The sequence below is a fragment of the Pogona vitticeps genome, chromosome 3 (genome assembly GCF_051106095.1).
Source record: "Pogona vitticeps strain Pit_001003342236 chromosome 3, PviZW2.1, whole genome shotgun sequence".
Classification (NCBI taxonomy): Eukaryota; Metazoa; Chordata; class Lepidosauria; order Squamata; family Agamidae; genus Pogona; species Pogona vitticeps.
The window spans coordinates 26,759,966-26,779,376 of record NC_135785.1 but is presented as its reverse complement, the minus strand read 5'-3'; the positions used below and the strand labels follow the sequence as shown (position 1 = coordinate 26,779,376).

Genomic DNA, 19,411 nt, shown 5'->3' with positions numbered 1-19,411 from the left:
ACTTGAGGGCACATGGCAACAAAGTAGATTCTTGACAAAACTTTGGTTGCTGCATTTTATATTTATTATAGTTTCTGCATGTTCTCCAAGGGTGGTCCCATGTAGTAGTCTAAATGAGAGGTAATTAAGATTACTTTGGATGGATTTTATTTTACCAAAGTTGAAGAAATATACCCCTGCCTATTGTTACCGCCCTGATAAATGTTACGTTTATACCTGTTACGTTTTTGATTTAACTATTTAACACAGAGAAGCTGTGTGTGTGTGTGTGTTTATGTACAGTGGTGCCTCGCATAACGAGCGCACCGTTTAACGACAAATTCGCATAGCGATCTAATTTTTTAGATCGCTAATGCGATCACATTGTGATGTTCTGTATAGGCAAAACATATATGTATATATGTATGTATGTATATGTACACACATACATACCTTTATATTTAAATATATTTAAGTATTATTAATATTTAACATATTTAAGTATATTTATATTTAAAAATATGTAAACTGGATATAGGTTGTTTTATCTGTTCCACTGAATTGCAGTTATTTTTAACTTCTGTTCCTTCTTTATCTGATGACGGTGGTTCTTCTAATTTATTACTATATTTTTCTGCGTGTCTTATTTCTCAGTTGGAAACTGCCCTGGAGGGACACATAAATATATGTTAAAATAAATACATAATTAGATGCATGTGATGGCAGGGGGAAAGACTTCCATAATTGCATACATCATTCACTGTCATGTAATCAATTGTAACCCTCACTTGTTGTATTTATAAACATCAGTGTTTCCCAAACTTAGGTACCCAGATTTTGTCTAACTTGTCTTCAGAAGCTGTAATGCCTATAGGATTCTGATAGCTGCAGTCAACAACAGGTGAGGATCCAAGTTAGGGTATTCCAGTTTGTGTGTCTGTTTATAAACATATGCATGCATTCAAAGACATAGTCTGTTTGCAGATTACCAGAAGTCTTCCACCTTGGGCTGAAATGTTTTCTAAAAAGAGTTGCTGGTTTTTCATGAAGTCTGCAGGGATGATACAGGGCTCATATAGTGCAACTGCTTTACAAGTGCTGTGTCAGGATCTGGAAATGTTACTGACAGACAGCAGAGAGTACAGTTCTCTAGAACAGAGCTTACAGACAGCTGCTGTCCATATCTGCATAGTCAATGCAGAACATCCCAGTGGTTAAATTGCAGTCAAGCCTCTGCTCACAACCTGAGTTTGATCCCTATGGCTTCAGGTAGCCAGCTCAAGGTTCATTCAGCTTTCCATCCTTCTGAGATTGTCAAAGATTTTCTGGCCTTCTATGGCAGTGGCTACTCAAAGAAACATGACCTGTGAGGAGCTGGTGGTGTGGGCATATGACCTTGAGGAGAGACATTATGTCCAATAAAATGTGTTAAAACTGTGAAGGAATTTATAGATGAGCATCAGTACCTTGAACTTGATCCAGGATACAACTTGAAGATGGTGCAGGTGAGCTAGGATAGGGGAGCTGTGATCAAATCTGCTCACACCTGTCATGAGCTGGGCTGCCATATTTTGGACTTGCTGTAGTCTCTGGCTCAGCCTCAAGGGAAGCCCCATATAGAGTTTTGAAACTGTTGATCCTGGAGATCACCAACGTGTGCACCAACGTCCTGGGGGCACTCCCATTAAGTGAGGGGCACCGCTGTGCAATATGCCTCAGCTGATTAAAGGCTGACCTGGACATGGCTGCCATCTGGGGATTCCAGGAAACAGCCAGATCCAGGATTATTTCAAGGTTCTGGACTCAATCCCTGAGCGGGAGGTTAACATAATCCAACAGGGACAGTTTCTCCCCGCCCATCAAACACACACACACACAAACACCCGGAAGATGATCTCTGTCTTATACAAGTTCAGCTTCAGTCTGTTAGCCCTGGTCCATTCCAGCACTAAAGTGAGGCACTGCTCCAACATCCAAATGGCATCCACGGAAGAGGTCAAAAAGGAGAGAGAGAGAGTTGCATATCATCAGTATACACGACACCAAACTCCAGATCTTACCCAGTGGCTTCACATAGATACTGAAAAGCTTTAGAGAGACTGATGATCCCTGCAGAACCCCACAATCGAAGGTCCAAGGAGTTGACAAATCATCCCCAAGTTGCACTCTCGATCCTGCCCTCAGAATCAGCCTAACGCCAAGCCTCTGATCCCCACCTCTGAAAGCCTGTCCAGGAGGAAACTGTGGTCAACAGCATCAAAAGCCAGAAAAACTAACAAGGTGTGCACTCCCCAGTCAGCCTCCCTTAGTAAGTCATCCTGCAGCACAACCAGAACTGCCTCAGTATTGTAACGTAGCCTGAATCCAGACTGGAATGTATCATGGCAGTGTCCCTCCTCCAGGTACAACTGGAGCTGATCTGCCACCACCCTCTCTGTCCATAAAAAGAATATTGGCAATAGGTCTGTTGTTTCTAAGACTATCAGTTGCCAAACATGGTTGCTTTAGGATGGGCCAAATAACAGCAGTCTCCTCAAACCATAAGGGGAAGCAACTAGAGATTGGGGTATATGAATACGAATATCTCCATGTAGCTGGACTTAATGAGGGTCTGGCTCCTGCGGCCGGACCGTCCACTCACGTGTCCTGCTGCAGCACCCGTCCCGCTCATCCTTTCAAGCATGCCCTAAGTGCCGCTCTCTTCCTGCTCAGCTGGCCACTCAGCAGCCATGCAGGGAGACTTGTCCTCTCCGCTCCACCCCCACCCCCCGGTCTGGAGTGGCCAGGAAGACAGTGGTGCTCTGGGCTCATTTGGAAGGATGAGCAGGACCCGTGGGGGGGCAGCAGAGAGGATGGTTAAGTCCAGCTGCATGGGGATATTTGTATTTGTATGAAAATACTCCCATCTCTAGAGGCAACCCTCCCTCAAGGAGACACCTAAGATGTTAATGACCCATTCTGGAGACATCATTGGCAGCTTTTATAAGCCAAGCGGGGCAAGGATCAAGAGGGAAGCAAATGGCCTACCATGAGTCAGTGCCCTGGAGATGTTCTCTGATGATACTGGCCCAAACTGAAGCAAACAGGCAGAGGGGAGAAGATGCACTGGGATCTCCCCAGGATTGACTGATCTGGTAGTTGGATTGCCTTGATTTTTTTATTTAAAATGGGCAACAAATTGCTCACTGCTGAAATCACCAGGATGAGGCTGGGGTTGACCAGGGTAGGTGATGCTGTGGCCCACTTAATAGAGTTTGGAGCCTTGGAAATTATTTTGATATTAAATGTCCTTCTGGCCAATTTTGGACGTTACTGTACCTCCTGGTTGGAGACTCAACAGCTCTCAAGTTAAAGTTTCTCACTTTTAATACAGTAGAACAGTGGTTCTTAACCTTTTTGAAAGAAACGCCCCCTTGAGCCATTGAGGAAGTTATCATCGCCCCCCTCCCCACGGTGATGATATCTTATTTATTTATTTATTTATTTATTTATTTATTTATTTATTTATTTATTTATTTATTTATTTATTTATTTATTTATTTATTTATTTATTTATTTATTTATTTAAGACACTTAAATGCAATGACCCCTGAAAACAAAATTCAGTTCCAAGAAAATGAAATGCCCCCCAAAAGTAAGATTTAATGATTTAGTTTCAAGCGAATTGTAAGACGCAAAAAGAAATATAAAAAGGGCATAAAAGCAAACTGCAATGCAGGAACTAAAAATTTCAAGATGAAAACTCTGAAACTAAATTAAGATTGGAGGAAAATATATATTCATGCACATTGTAAAAAGGCTGCAGCCATCTTCACAGGTTTGGCTTGCTCCAGCGCCCCCCTACCGCCCCCTTCTGCTCCAGCGCCCCCACACCGCCCCTTTTCGTTCTACCGCCCCCCTGAAAAATGAAATCGCCCCCTGGGGGGCATTATCGCCCACGTTAAGAACCACTGCAGTAGAAGATTAATGTGCAAAAAGCATAAGTAATACCGTAAGACAATGTCTGAAAGAAATATTGCTAATTTGCTGTTAGAAACACAGAAGCAAAGGTAGTTTTTTAATTTAAAAAAAGAACGAAAGAAAGAAACACCTACTCTGGAGTTGCCAGTTTTGGCAGCATTGCGATGTTTTTAACAGAAGCATGACATTGAGAAATTCAGTGTATGATTCTTTTCCAGTAGGACAATGCAGTTCTGGGAGAAACAATCACATGCTAGACGGCTGAATGACATGCAAAGAAAAGAATAAGAGTCTCATGAAAAAAACCTGGCAAACCTATGCATGCTTAGTGGGAGGCTTTGAGACAAGAGTAGACACTTGGGAGGCTTTTGGGGGAACATGTGCGAAACAGATAATTTTGTTCATTACCTAGAATATGTTTTTCTTTTCCTTGAAGCACACTGTGTACTAAAGCAGCATAAAAAGTTGCGACATCCCTCAGGTCCCAGTCTTTTGTGCTTATATAATTCATAGAGATTGCCACTATTGCTTCTGTTTATTTCTTCTGGTGTTACGACTTTTCTTCAGCCTGTGTCTCAAACTTCGTTTTAAAGGAAGAAAAACAAAACAAACACACACAAAAAAAAAACCCAACAAGAGCCAGACAGAATAGAACAAGAGTTGAGACACATGATAAAAATTGTCACTTCGAGCAGAAATACAGAAGGCAGGCAAAAATCCTCTCAGCTACGAGTTCTTTCCTAAATGTCTGTAAGAAATAGTAGAGGAGGGAGTGACTCCTCCTAAACAGGTTTCTTGCATCTCCTCTTTGATGCCTCTGCTTGAACCATCAAGACTGCAGATAGTTAAGATCACAATAAGAATGTTATCCCGGTCCTCTTAGATAGAGATGATTTGATCATACTTTATCTTGATATTCAAATGGGTTAATCCCATTATAATCAGAGTGCAAAAACATGTATCAGCTTTCAGTGCAACACCACTGATAGTCACAATATCATCACTAACAGTGTTATTCTGATAAAGTATTAAGACATTCAGAAAACCTGCCAAAAACATGCAGAGAGAAGAATGACCTCTTGGCATTATTACTTCTTGTTGACATTATTCTTCTGTCAGTCTATGCTGCATGATTTTCTGCTCAATTTATGCCTCATCCTCACAGATGAGACATTTTAGTCCCCCGCCCCCTTGAGACACATTTTGTAATGAAATTCAAACAGAATTGGACTCTGATAGAATGGTTATGAAATTATCACCCTAGAGAGCCTACAGGCAATTCCCTAAGTTTCAGCAACTTGCCAAGTAGTTTTTATATCTATAGACAAAAAAATTGCTAGGATGAATATTGTCCCAATAGATTGCTTTTTGTCATGGGGGTACTTCATCTTGGTCAGTGTAATATATCAGGACAGGTCCCCTGTCATTTTCCAGCAAACTATGAGGCAGAGAAGTGGTGTACTCAACCAGGATTTCAACTGAGTAGGCTGGCCCCTTTGAGATGAAGAGGCCATTGCACTTCTCAGTAGGTTCAGGGAATAAAAGATGTAGAAATCTAAGATGTAGAAGTCAAATTCTAATCCTAACTTTACTACTAACCCTCAGCACACTGGAATTTCAACAGTTTCTCTTCCTGAATCTGGCAACTGGATTTAGGACTCATTTAGGCTCAAGGTGGAGGAAGGAGAATTTTGTGCGTGTGTGTGTGTTGGAATTAGGCACTAGAAGGATACAGTTTATAGATACTTTACTTAATCGAAACAAGTCCTAGTGAACTAAAGGAAAATAGAGACGGTGGAATTCAACACCATTGTTCAGTTCCAATGTTACTTTCACAACAACACTGTGAGGTAAGTTGGAGGGAAACACAGAATGGGTAGCCCACAATCATTCAAGAAATGTCCTGGCTGAGAAAAGATGTGAATTTGGATTTCCCTAACCCTTGTCCAACACTCTACTAATTGTACTGTAGTTAAATGATTCTCAGTGAACATGAGGCCACTGTCCCAAAACATTGGTATTTACAGTTACTGGTGTCTTGTTCAACAGGTTGATCTCATCTTCATTTTCAGGGATGTCAAGATCTAGGGGCTCAAAATCCTGTTGCTTAGTGTAGTAAATCCCACAGGAGTAGGTCCATTGAATTCATGGACCTCCCTCATTAACATGAGGAGTTAATGAGGGAGGCAGAGAAGGCCAGTCAGGACCTTCGTAAGGGCTTACTTTGTAAAGGGCCTTATGCCGAGAGAGGCCCGGAAAGAAAGAACAAGAAACCATGCCTTCTTGGCAGAGGCCCCTCGGCTATGGAATACTATACCAACGGAAATCCGCCTGGCTCCCTCGCTGGGTGTTTTTAAAAGCCATTTAAAAACTTGGCTCTTTAGGCAGGCCTTCCCCCCAGTCAATTAACTGTTTCGTTTCTTTAATTTCCCATCTTGACAATGTATATATCCACTGGTTAGTTGTTGCATTATTAGGTTTTAGTAATTATATTATTCTATTGTATTTTATCATTTTTTGTAAGCCGCCCCGAGTAGACTTTGTCTAGAGGGACGGGGTATAGTAAAGTTACTGCACTAAATTAAGTTGCAGTTAGAGTAGATTCACTGAAATCAATGGAATTTTCTAGAGTTGACTCACCAAATCCCCATTGTTTTCAATGGGCCTGCTCTAGCGCAATTTACTGCAGCAGGCAACAGGATTGTGGTCCCTGGGACTCATCAAAATGACCTTGCAATGGGCAATTTCTCATCTCTTAGACTCGACTCATCCTGAAGCTAAGTAGGGGTCGCCCTTTGCAGGAGTCGGAGGAGCAAAGCCAGCCGGGGATAGCAAAGGTTATATATAGGGCTACTTCGCTATTAAATACACGAAAGAGAAGAAGTGGAGGAAGCATCTCCAGAGAGTGTTAAGAAAAGGTTCTGCCTGTGGAACGGCCCACAGGGACCAATGGCTCCACTCCTGGTAGGGGGCAGGGTTTTTTTGTGAATCCCTCAGCTAGAGCCCGGGACGCTTCACATGCCCTCCGAAGCCCTTTCCGTCTCTCCTCGCCAACCAGCCCAGACGGAAGGGTTGAGCCCTCGCATGCAAATCAAAGCAGGTTCCTCCGGCGCGGCCGACAGAGCCCTGGCAACCGCAGCTCGAAGTGGCCAAGCACCCACGGGGAGGCAGCCTCGCCTTTCGCCGCTCGGCTGGACGCAGAAGGTGGGGCTTGGTCAGAGGAAGGCGGCGCGAGGGAGGGAAGGAGGGAGAGCGCGAGGGACGGGCGGACGGGCGGAGGGAGGCAGAGAAGCCCAGGGACTGCGCTGCGCCGCGAGCGTCAGGTCAAGTTTGAGGCGGGCTCGATGCCCGCGGCGCCACAACTCGCGAGGAGCGCGCTTTGTGTCGGGAGGGGAGGGGGGAGCGCTGAGCCCTCCCGGCCGGAGTTCTTTCTTTTATGCAAAAAGAAGCGCGAAAAGGTCTTTGCTGGAGGGGCCACTTCCACTCCCTCCCCGCTGCTCGGCGAGGTTCGCGGCTCCCCCCCCCCCACAGGCGCGACTGCAATGAGGTGAGTGGCTAGGTTGACGTGAGAACGACACCGGGCATGAGCCAGGAGGACTTCGGGGGTCAGCGGCTGTTGGCGGGAAAGGACGGGCGTTTGTAGAAGGGGTGGTGCTGGCCGAGTTGGCTTCCCTCCCGTTCCAGCTGGGAGTGCCTCCTCACTCCGCCGCCCGAAAGTTTTATCAGCGGCAGCGGCTCTGGCTCCAATAAACTCCGAAGGGCGGGAGGAGTTAATGTGGGAGCAACTTTCCCTCGCTCCGTCTCAGGAGACCCCAGTGTAGCTGGGACGGGGGACCTCGTGCCCTGCTTCGTTCTGAGGGGAAAGACTGTACGGGAGTACAGTACTGTAAAAATAATGGAAATGCTAATAAAGGGGGACGATGGCACGGTGCCCGCGGGCATAGCATGCTGTTCAGAAGAAATAGGTCTATTAACCATAGCTGTTTTCCCAAGAGGGAAAAGGAGTTGTAGGAATTGTGTTTTTTTTCCTTTCTCTCCTTGTTTAAAGGTGTGACCCATTTTTGAGGGCTTCAGAGCGATAATAACATGACACCGAAAGAGAGGGGGAAGCAGGAACCAATGGATGGATGGATGGATGGATGGATGGATGGATGGATGGATGGATGGATGGATGGATGGATGGATTGATCAGTGTGGAAGAATTGTCACTCCTGAATTGGCCTTCTCAGCCACCCTAGACGCTGTTCCAAGAGCACGTTACCAGTTACCATAGTCTCTCGAGACTGAAGGATGCCTGATCTAGATAAGTAAGCAAGCAAAGTAGGTGGTCAAGACCTAAAGCATAAACAGATTGCTAAAACACGCCAATGGTTCCCTGTTGCGAGAGGTGACTTGTTCCTGGAGTAATTTTAGTAACATCAAGTCCAGTGCATTGAATCAGTCTGATCTCTCATGGAGGATTCAGCTTAAGACTTGGTGGGACTTATTTCTGAATGAACTTGAATACAATTGTACTGCGTCTGGTGAAGCAAAAAACTCAACCTGTGCCAAGAATATATGAAGGCAGCAGCTTTCTTCATCAGATGTGCCAAGAATGCTTTTGCCTGTGCTGTAACACAATTGGCATTCATGTGTAATTATTGGATGACGTGGGCTACAGTCCACAAAAAGTCATGCTACAATAAATCTATTAGTCTTTAAGATGCCACAGAAATCTTTCCCTGTTTGGACTGTCTTGAATCAAGGTAGGATGCTTCTGACTAGAGAGACCTCAGGCAAGATCCAAGGAATTATGCTATTAGCATAAGTGCCTCTCTTATGCCTCTCTCTGTGTTCTGTGTGGTCAAGTCAGAACTGATTTAAAGCAACTCTAACAGGGCTTCCAAGGTCAGTTCGATATTTAAGGGATGGTTTTACCAATTCCACTTGCCTTAGTCAGTTTTGATGGCTGAGTGGAATTCGAACCCTGTTCTCCAGAATCCTGGTGGGTCTATTCACTCTATCCACTATACCACTGGTTCTTAACCTTGGGTTACTCAGGAGTTTTGGACTGCAACTCCCAGAAGCCTTCACCACCAGCTGTCCTGACTGGGGTTTCTGGGAGTTGCAGTTCAAAAGCATCCGAGTAACAAAGGTTAAGAACCACTGCACTATACCACACTGGGAATCATACATGTCTACTCAGCAGTAAATACCATCGCATTCCTTGGTGAAGGATTCCAAGTTGGTATGAGTCTGAAGCTCCCCCCCCCCCATTTTTTGTACTTTGATCCTGCAGCTGTTCCAACAGCATGCTTCTATGGGGCCCACAAGACATTTTTGTTTTTGTTTGAAATTAGATGGTGTTTGAATAATCGTTTGGTGGTCTGATGCTCAAAGATTTAACACATTTACATTGGATTTCAGCACTGCCCAGCAATATCTCTTTGGATTACAGTCTTAATTTTTAATTCACTCCCCCTGCTACCAACTGCCAAAACAACTGATGTGTTTTTTGCACAGAGGATTTGCATTGCAGCTTTGGGCAGAGTTCAAGTAATACTACAAGAGGGCTGAAATATTTGTTGCTACAGTAGTAGAGAGTTTGGGTTTTTTTTTTCCACAATTCAGCAAGGTCCTGATATTTCTTTCAATGGATCCCCACTCTCCCCACCACTAAAATGTGAATCAAGCCAAAGAACAGTGGGGGGAGCAACTGTGCCAGATTGTGTGGCTATTATAACCTCATCATGCTTATGAAACCTCATAAAATGTACAGTACTTGGGATTTCATTACTGGAAGGAAATTCAAAGAAATCTCCATTTGCCTGATTGATGAAGAGTTGTGTATGACATACCTGAAAACCAACAGAAGTGGATCCAATACAAATTACTGCTTTACCTCCTTTGTTTCTCTTTCTGGGACCAATGTGGCAATAGCCATCAATATTAAATTATTCTTGGCAAGCATTACAGGTGTGTAATTCAGTAGTCCTTTTTAAAAAAGCAGCTTTTCCTCTACTCTATTGTTTAACCACTAATCTGTGTGTATGTGGACTATGAAATTCACATTTATTCTTTTTTATATAAAAAAATAAAAACAAAGCACCTTTAGTATTTTAACCTATGTTATCTTTGTGAAAATGGGTGTGACAGTGCAATCCAGACCCCTCAGATCTTTTGGTTGGATGTTATTGTAGGGTAAAGAGGCCCTTCCATTAATAGACGAAGCTATTTCACAGAGCTGCCTTTATCCCAGAAGCTTTGGTTATTTCTGTGGAAATGCAAGAATTTAGATCCACAAGCAACAGTTTTCCTGGTGGTGATAGGCCCCAATGTGAGGTATTTTGGGACAGCTTTGGATCTACTAGATCTCAAACTCTTCTGTATCCCTGAAATGCTGTTGTCAAGTCTCTCAAGTATGGTAGTTTGGATCTAGCATAGATAATTCCCAGCATCGCTGGTAATTTTAGAAATTAAGTAGGAATGTGCCTTGTTAGTACATGGATGGGAGACTATTTTGATACCAGGGATCTTCAGGTTGAGATAGGAAAAAAAAATTGTGTCTGCAATCCTTGAGACCCAGTATGGATTGACAGTAGAGAGCTAGATAGATCTGACTCAGTATATAGCATCTTTCTATTGTCCAGTGTAAATTGGTAGGACTTTGGATGGATGATCTGCGTTTTTACTTACTCTCTATTAGCATTGTTTATCCTTATTGTTTATGAGTTAGTACAGCATGATCCAATTCTTATTTTTTATTTTTCTTCTTTAAAAGTGCAGATTGCATTCCTGCTTCCATGTTCAGTTGACTTCAGCTCACGGTTATGGATGCACAAAATGAAATAGATTTTTCCAGTCCTAACATTGCACCGTTGTGGAGGAGGAGGGCTGCTTACCAAGTACAATTGCAGATGAAAAACAAACCAAGGCCTCAGTCCTACCAGAGTTCCACCGGGGTCCTTTTTACAGATTTCCCTGTGGAGGACAGAGATACATTCACCTTAACTCAGCCTGCTGAAACAATACTTACTTCTCTGGACAGTAAACCCATTGAAAGGAGCCCTATGCTTTTCAGCACTGGCGTTGGCTCTGTGCCAAATGGAAAGGTTCAATTTCCCGAACATAAAACTCTTTCCCCTTGGCTTTCAGACCAGTCACCTCAATTCCTGAAAATGGTTTCAAATAATTCCATAAATTTTACGACTTGTGATTCAACAAGCAGTAAACCGGTTCACTCAGGGAGAATTTTCAAACGACCAGTACAGAGTCCTGAGAAGGAACAAATTGTTTTCCCTTCAGATCGTGGATTGTCACTTACAGAAGTCGTGCATTTGCCAAATGACAACACAGCCGCCACCTCAGCATTACAACCTGGACAGCTGCCTAAAAAAGCAGAGAAGGCATCTGTTTGTCTGTCTGTTTTGTCAGAACAACAGCATCTGCCCCTCCAAAGACTGCCATCGAATCAGAATGAGATCACAGAAACACCACCTGTGGTGCTGAGCACAAATAGCCCTGCTGCTTTAAAAGTGGGGAAGCAACAAATCATCCCTAAAAGTTTAGCTTCGGAAACAAAAGTAACTAACAAAGCCAACAGCCAAAATGTGGAGCCAGACAGAAGGGTTCTTAAAGTACGCAGTATGGTGGAGACCCGTGGTGTGCCTTCGATATCTGGAAGAGATGAAGAAGCAGAAGGTGATTCAGAAAGCCCAGGGATGCTGAGGCGTAGTTTGAGGTCTACTTCATATCGTCGAGCTGTTGTGAGTGGCATTGACTTCAACAGTAGTGCTAACGTTAAGATGAAAAACAGAATGTCTCAGCCAGTGCTGAAGGCAGTCGTGGAAGACAAGGAGAAGTTCTCTAGCTTAGGAAGAATAAAGGTAGGCAAACTGATGAAATTTATTTTGTTCATAATGTTGGTTTTAAATGTACATTTTATGCTCCATTTGTAACTTATTTACCTTATAAGCACTTCAGAGCAATGTTTTTTAATTCTCTAAATTACCCTGTGAAACAGGTTATACACAGTGCCTTGCCTAAAATCACTCAGTAAGCTAAGTGCTAGTTTGAACTTTAATCAACAAGTTGTGTTTGCTGTGGTGAACACTGTCAAGTATGATGGAGTGCATGACTGCAAACATTCTATTGAGGGGAAAAAAGATAATAGTAGAGTGAGGATGATTAGAGCAAGTCAGGGAGGCAGAGCTGCTTATCCAGTTTCTTCCTCTCCCAGAATTGTACTGGTGCATGGGTACTGTGGTGGAAATTCAGTACAAGGTAAAGAAGAGAAGTGTGGTTCAGCTCTGGACAGGACTGTTACTCTGTCCTTTCTGCATATGAATGATGAATAACTGACATTAGAAGTGTGGAAGACGTCCATTATGTGGGTCTGTTGCATATGGAACCAGAGGCTTTACTTTGGAACTGGAGGTTTTACTTGTATGAGAAATATATTCTACATTACTATGTCTGTCTTATGCTGTGTGTTGCTGTTGCTTGTCCCTAGAAAGATCCTAGCACTCTCCAACTTATTGACACAAAATAGGAAATTATCACTCACTCTTTTCTTCAAACCTTTTCCGATGCTGACACTTGAATAATGTGATTTCCAAGCAGTGAACTATGTTAGCCTTCCTCGGCCCAATGTCCTTTAGATTTGCTGGATCACAGTCCTCATCATACATGGGTATTAATGACATAGGATCACGCAAGTTGTAGGCTAACACATCTGGACTGGAAGTCATTAGATTGGGGAAATGTCATCTAAATACAGATTCCTTACAGATGGCAATCTTCTTACAATTCCTGGCAGTCTAAGGACATTCTTTGCCAGTGACTGGTGTTCTAAATATCTTAAAATGTCCTATTCTTATTTATTTATTTATTTATTTATTTATTTATTTATTTATTTGACTTATATACCGCCCCATAGCGCTACAAGCACTCTCCGGGTGGTTTACAATTTAATTATACAGGCTACACATTGCCCCCCCAGCAAGCTGGGTACTCATTTTACCGACCTCGGAAGGATGGAAGGCTGAGTCAACCTTGAGCCGGCTACCTGGGATTTGAACCCCAGGTCGTGAGCACAGTTTTAGCTGCAGTACAGTGTTTTAACCACTGCGCCACGAGGCTATTCTTGCTGCCATGTGATCTATACCATTTGAATCCCTTTCTGGAGAAGGCACTATCTTCCTATATTAAGGTTTTTTTTTTTAAATGCATGTCTGAAACGATATTGAAATTGCATAGTTTGGTAGGAAGCCATGACTAAGACATTTGTAGTGACACATATATAGGCAAATTCTGTCTGACCTTATTGGACTCCTGTCCTTGTAAAGCAGTTCTGAAATGTAGTAAAGGATCAGGGAAAATCCCCAACTCTTCTCTCCACCTGTATGCTCAAGAGCTGTGTGGCGGAGTTTTATTTTGGGATTGTGGTTGTGATTGATCAGAGCTCCTGTTAGAACCAAAGGTGAGTGATATATCACTATATCTTTAAGCTTGGATATGGAGAAGAGAAGCAGACATGGGCTGACTTGTTCTGTCTTTGTGGCTGGCTAGCAGCCTGTGCTTGGGGTACCAGTCAAATGTTGAGTCAAGACGATGCATTGCAGGAGTGAAGAACCAGGATCAGACCTCATGGTTCTGCTCAACTTTGGAAGAGGGGAGGGACTGGTGTTCTCCCTTCATTGCCAACTCCAGAGTTGGGAGGGAAGCCTCAGGTTAATCTTGTTCAATAGGACCTGACATGGTGGCACTGTGGGCTAAACTGCAGAAGCCTGTGCTGCAGGGTCAGAAGACCAAGCAGTCGTAAGATCGAATCCACGTGACGGAGTGAGCGCCCGTCACTTGTCCCAGCTCCCGCCAGCCTAGCAGTTCGAAAGCATGAAAATGCAAATAGATAAATAGGTACCACTTCGGTGGGAAGGTAACAGCGTTCTGTGTCTAAGTCGCACTGGCCATGTGACCATGGAAGATTGTCTTCGGACAAAAAAACCCCGCTGGCTCTATGACTTGGAAACGGGGATGAGCACCGCCCCCTAGAGTCGAACACGACTGGACAAAAATTGTCAAGGGGAACCTTTACCTTTACCTTAGGATCTGACTAACTCCTTGCTACCCTGAGCATGGCAAGCAAGATTAGTGGCAATTTATTTACACATCACACTTATTTAATTTTCAGTGTAAATAGTTGCTATTCAATTCCTTGGTAATATGCTATATATCAGGGGTGTCCAACCTTTCACCTTCCCTGGACCACATTAGAAGATGAAAATTTGGTTTGGGCCACACATAAATTTGGTTTGGGCCGCATGGGGGGGCAGCCCTAGCCATCCTCTGCAGCCCCACTCCAAGCGCGCTTACCGGCAGCTGCAATCTCAGACAGCAGAGGCTGCCAGCTTCGACTCCGGTGGCTTTATGGGGCCGGGAGGGGTCCACCTATTGATGGGGATGGTGCAATGCAGTCACGCAGCCCCCCTCTCCCCTCCCCTTCCGCTCCTTCCTCCCCCCCCCCCCGTTGTGACGTGCCCCAGCCGAATTCTGGCTGCAAGTGCCGGCAGTGTAACTTGAAACTTTGGAATTTCTTTAACAATAAAAAATTGCACTGGGCCGCATTATGAGCTGACCTGGGCCGCAGGTTGGACAAGCCTGCTATATATGTTTCCTCACATGCTAAACACCAATGTTTTGTGACAGTTGCTACATAAAGTGCAAATAAGCCCTGACTGGAAGACAGTTTCTTTGAACTTGATCCAAAATTGTAACCATATATATTTATGGAGGTATTCACAGTTTAACATCTCAGTGTGAAAGGTACTGTACTGTTAGCTTTAAATCAGATTGTTAGGTAAGATATACCAAGAGGTTTTGTTTTTGAAGAGTGTTGCAGTCAGGGTATTTGTGTGCTCAGTTGCAAATGTGAGAAGCAAGACACAGTTACCTTTCTTTCCACACAGGAGAGAAAGATTATTTCTGAGTGAACACCTTGTACATATTGTATGCCCGTTGCTGGTCCCAGATTGTGCACTGACAAGGACTGGAAACAAAGTGTAAACCACTTGCTGTGAATGTAGCATTTCTGTATTTGCCTCTGCACTTAAACTATTCCCTTGGATAAGCCAAGAAGTGTTTGAGTAAACATATTTAACTGTAGAACAATATCCACAGGTTTGTTGTGGTTTTCTTGGTGTAGTGTGTTTACATTAATCCTTGATTTAAGTATCTTTTTAGGAATACAGTAGTCTTACAGTGTAATCAGTCAATGAATGTTTTCTAAGTGTCATAAAATGTTGGACCTCATTATGTTCTCTATGTCTTGATAATAATTATTAAAATGCTGCAAAGGAGTACTAAAGTTTTTGATTGTTAGAATACATTATAGTTTTCATGCATTTCACTTGTACACTACTGCCCAGGTGCTGGAAACTTTTAATATTTAATGAAAACTTCTGCAGGATGTTTAAAATTACTGACCCACTCCAGGGCTAACCATAATTAGATCTGCTGCATTCAAACATATGTTCATGGAGCAAAGCAGATACTTGTTTGTGTGTTTTCCTCATGGACATCCATCTAAGGAAACTGTTCTAGAGAAATTAAGAAAAAGGATTCTGTGTCTTGTATAAAGGCTGTGGACTTTAAAGGTGATTACAGATTAATGAAGTCACTTACATAATCATTAATTTCTACCAAAATGCATTATTTGTCGTATTCTTTTTGATAGAATTGGTCCGGTTCAAAGTAAGGTTATTCATAACTAGAATGCACTATGCAATGCAATCTGATGTACATGTGAAACTACTCCACTTGCAGATTTCCATTCCATTAAGTTCAACAGAGGCATCAAATCCATGTGTGTGCCTTTTTACATTTTTTTTGCTGAGATCTGGAATGCTCTAATTCTAGGCCAGAATCTTTCCAAAGATGCAGATCTTTGGATGTGTGGTTGCAGGCATGCCTTGCTAATCATAAAACATTTATTCATATTTATTTGTGCCATAGTTTGTAAGTGCTGTTTTTTTCTTTTGCGGCTTTCTACAGTCATTTTTTTTACCAGTGTTCTCTCTTCACCTTTTTTCTTTTTAAAATTAACAAAGAAGAAAATGCTGAAAGGACAAGGGACCTTTGATGGGGAAGGTAAGACTTGTTTGTGTATTCATTTGTAGCAATTTGACATGATACCTTAAAAATGACATATAAGGAAGCAAAATTAAATAAATTATAATTTGCAAGCAGAAGTTTGTACCAAGGTGCAACTACATTGATTTAACTGTTTATAAGGAGAAATAAATATTATTTGGTTCAGTTTAGCTTATAGGGGCACAGCTAAACACACACACAAATAAATGAGAATAATATAAATCAAACTTTTTAAAGTGCTGTTTTAACTGATGTTACAAGTAGGAAACCTATAGCTCTTGGTATGTCATTGGAGCTGAATTCCCATTAGTGCTAGTCAGTGTAGCCTGTGCTCAGGTACACTTGCAGTTTATTTCCTGAACAATCAGTGGGTCTCTTCTCTATATATCCAGTTTACAAAGGTTATGATTTAAAATAATCTTTCACAATATATGTTATTGCAATGTGGACTGATTTTATGTGTTTGTTTCTGTGTTGCTCTTTGTTTATGTCTCTTGTCAAATGATGTAGGTATTCTTCCCCAGAAATCTCTGTTCCAAAAAAAAATCTTGTTTCTATCTGTTGCAAGTAATTAGTCTTGGCTACAGTGGATTATCTCTGTATCTGCTGACGTCCCCATCTCCCTCTTTGCATTTCCTTGTACTATGTCTACAATGAAGATCTGGTTGCCATCACTGAGATTTCTTCCTTTCAGTAGTACTTTGCTGATCAGTTTCCTTGGAAATGCTTTGCTTTTGTTTGCAGGCCAGACTTCATAAAGTTTTTGCCTTTTCTGTAGTTCCGGATCTATCACACCTTCACCCAACATCATTTAACTCATTGACTTTTAATGACCATTTAATTTAATAACTTAACAATTCTTCAGTTATCTTGTCTCCAACTACATCATATTCTTTTAGTTTCGATGTGCCCTGCAGTGCTTGCTGAGTATATCACAATTGTTAATGCCTTTGATTTTCCAGAAGGTAGTTCAGTTGTTTGACCAGGTTGACTCCATGTTCCCTTGCCAGTATATTCTTAACAGGGTTATATATTTATGTGTAACACATATTTCCCTACATTTTACAGACACTAGGCTTTCCACTTAACTGTCAAAAGGGCACAGCAGTCACAATCTGACTTGGGGTGGATGATTGCCCTGTGAGTAGATCCAGTTCACTTTCTCACCCTTATCAGTAAAGAAAGTGAATAAAAAGAAAGCAGGAAGTGTGTAGAATTTTAATAGATTATCTATCTATCTATCTATCTATCTATCTATCTATCTATCTATCTATCTATCTATCTATCTATCTATCTATCTATCTATCTATCTATCTATCTATCTATCTATCTATCTATCTATCTATCTATCTATCTATCTATCTATCTATCTATCATCTCTCTCTCTCTCTCTCTCTTTATTTATTTATTTATTTATTTATTTATTTATTTATTTATACATACATACATACATACATACATACATGCATACATACATACATACATACATACATACATACCCCGCCCATCTGGCCTAAAAGACCACTCTAAGCATATGCATGTATCTTCATAAGCAGTTCATGCAGAGTATGCTGGGATGTACTTGCAAATAAATATACATAAATTTTAAAAAAACAGGCATTCTGAAACATAGTTCAGTATACTTGTAATAGAAGTGTTTTGCTTGGTTGCTTATTGTTGACTTTTTTACTCAAATGTTCAAGCTGAAGTTAAGAGTAAAACTGATTACCTTTATAAACTTGCCATTTTATCCACTGCCCCTGACTCATCTCCTAGCTTTAAAACTCAGCATATAACCTTGTTTAGACTTCCTACTGTTGCAAGTATATATTTACAAGGGATCCATGTCCAGGTAAGTCAGGGATCTGTGTGAACCAGACTTATTGGCTGTGAGCAATATGCTTGCACATGATGTTTGATTGCTCTCATTTTGTGTTGTTTGAATGTAGGTGCAGATGCCATTGTGGTCTATTTCTTCCTGAGCTGTCCAGACAAAGATTTCAGAATTTATCTTAAGATTTGCTTGTCCTGTTTATTGATTCAGGGTAGCGGGGGACACTCCAGAGTGGTGGCTATATCCACATTTAGACAACACATTATTGTCAAAATTAAAGAGAGAAGAAGTGGGGGGAGAAGACAGAATATTGTGGCATTTAAAGACCAACAGAACTGTTTTAGTAAACAAATGAAGCAGCAAAACTTTGTGGTCTGATTTACAAGCAAGAATGATTGCAAAGCATGTACTATCTCAAGTGCATGTACAAGAATTCCTATGGACCCTTGGCTTATCATGTCATTTAAAAGCTAGCTGGTTTGTGATCAGATGTGGATGTTCCCATCCTATTCTGAAATGCTGCTGTGAGGTGTTCCCTGTCACTTGAACTATGAGCCTCCTTGGATTTCAACTTTTCATTGTATTGGTGCTCACTGACCCATGGAAAGGTGGAGTGGTTGCTTCCATTAGTAGAATGGCTCATTACTGGTAGGGGTCTAAACCCAAAATAGACATTTACAGTAAGAGTTCCTTGTAAGCAATGCTAACTTTTGTAATATAAGAAACTGTCATTACCTTGGTGATTTTAGACTATACGTATAAATGCACTTGTTTTCTCTTAGATTTTTCTCTGATTTGGTATACGTATTTAGATTTCCTCATATAAGATTCTAAAAATTGCTTTAATGCATTACAGTTTTATTGGATATTTGATGAGAAGTTAAATGAGAAATTGCAAGAAGTTTCTTTAAGTTATAATCCTCCGGTGCCTGGAAAGATTTTCCAAGGGCTAAAAGACTTTTCATATTTTTCCCCTTGGAAGGGTAGAGAAAGATGGAGAAATATAACCTCAGATGACCTCTGTACCTTTACCAGTTCACCCTGGAAATCTCTGTAGTCCACACCTTTCTGATGCAAGAGCTCTAAGTTCAGAATAAGGTCAGATCAGGTTGCTTTCTGTGGATGTACCAGGAGAGATTGTCCCATGTTCTGACACATCCCAGAACGGTGAAGGTGGGGAGAGAGAGTTATGCAAGTCTTAGAACTGATGTAGTTTATTTTGCATGATTCTAAAAAATTGTTTTTAGGTACAGTATTTAAAGTGTATCAGTGTGTTCTTTTAATCAGCTGTTCAGTTAGACATATAGGGTTTGAGAGTCTTATAGCTTGACTAGGTGTCTAAATTATCTTGGCCTGAATTAATGTAGATCATGCTGAACAAGGTTACTTTGAATTATGGTGTGACATTTGGGATCATCCTTGCATCCACATGCATGGATCAACTACATCACACCTCAAGCAATATTGTTTAGTGAAATCAAGATTTATTTCCCTTTAAAGGGAAAGCTT

At 41.7% G+C, this 19,411-nt stretch overlaps 1 protein-coding gene across 2 annotated transcripts in view; it reads left to right on the top strand.

Moving 5' to 3' along the window:
• Positions 1-7,375: 7,375 nt before the first annotated feature.
• Positions 7,376-19,411, top strand: part of ARHGEF26 (Rho guanine nucleotide exchange factor 26) — a 94,635-nt gene continuing 82,599 nt past the window's right edge. For both annotated transcript variants that reach the window (XM_078389085.1, XM_078389086.1), the window contains exons 1-3: positions 7,376-7,486; positions 10,700-11,804; positions 16,026-16,065. In XM_078389085.1, the coding sequence (XP_078245211.1) occupies positions 10,749-11,804; positions 16,026-16,065 (1,096 nt within the window). In that variant the 5' untranslated portion in view covers positions 7,376-7,486; positions 10,700-10,748. The remainder of the gene's footprint in view (positions 7,487-10,699; positions 11,805-16,025; positions 16,066-19,411) is intronic.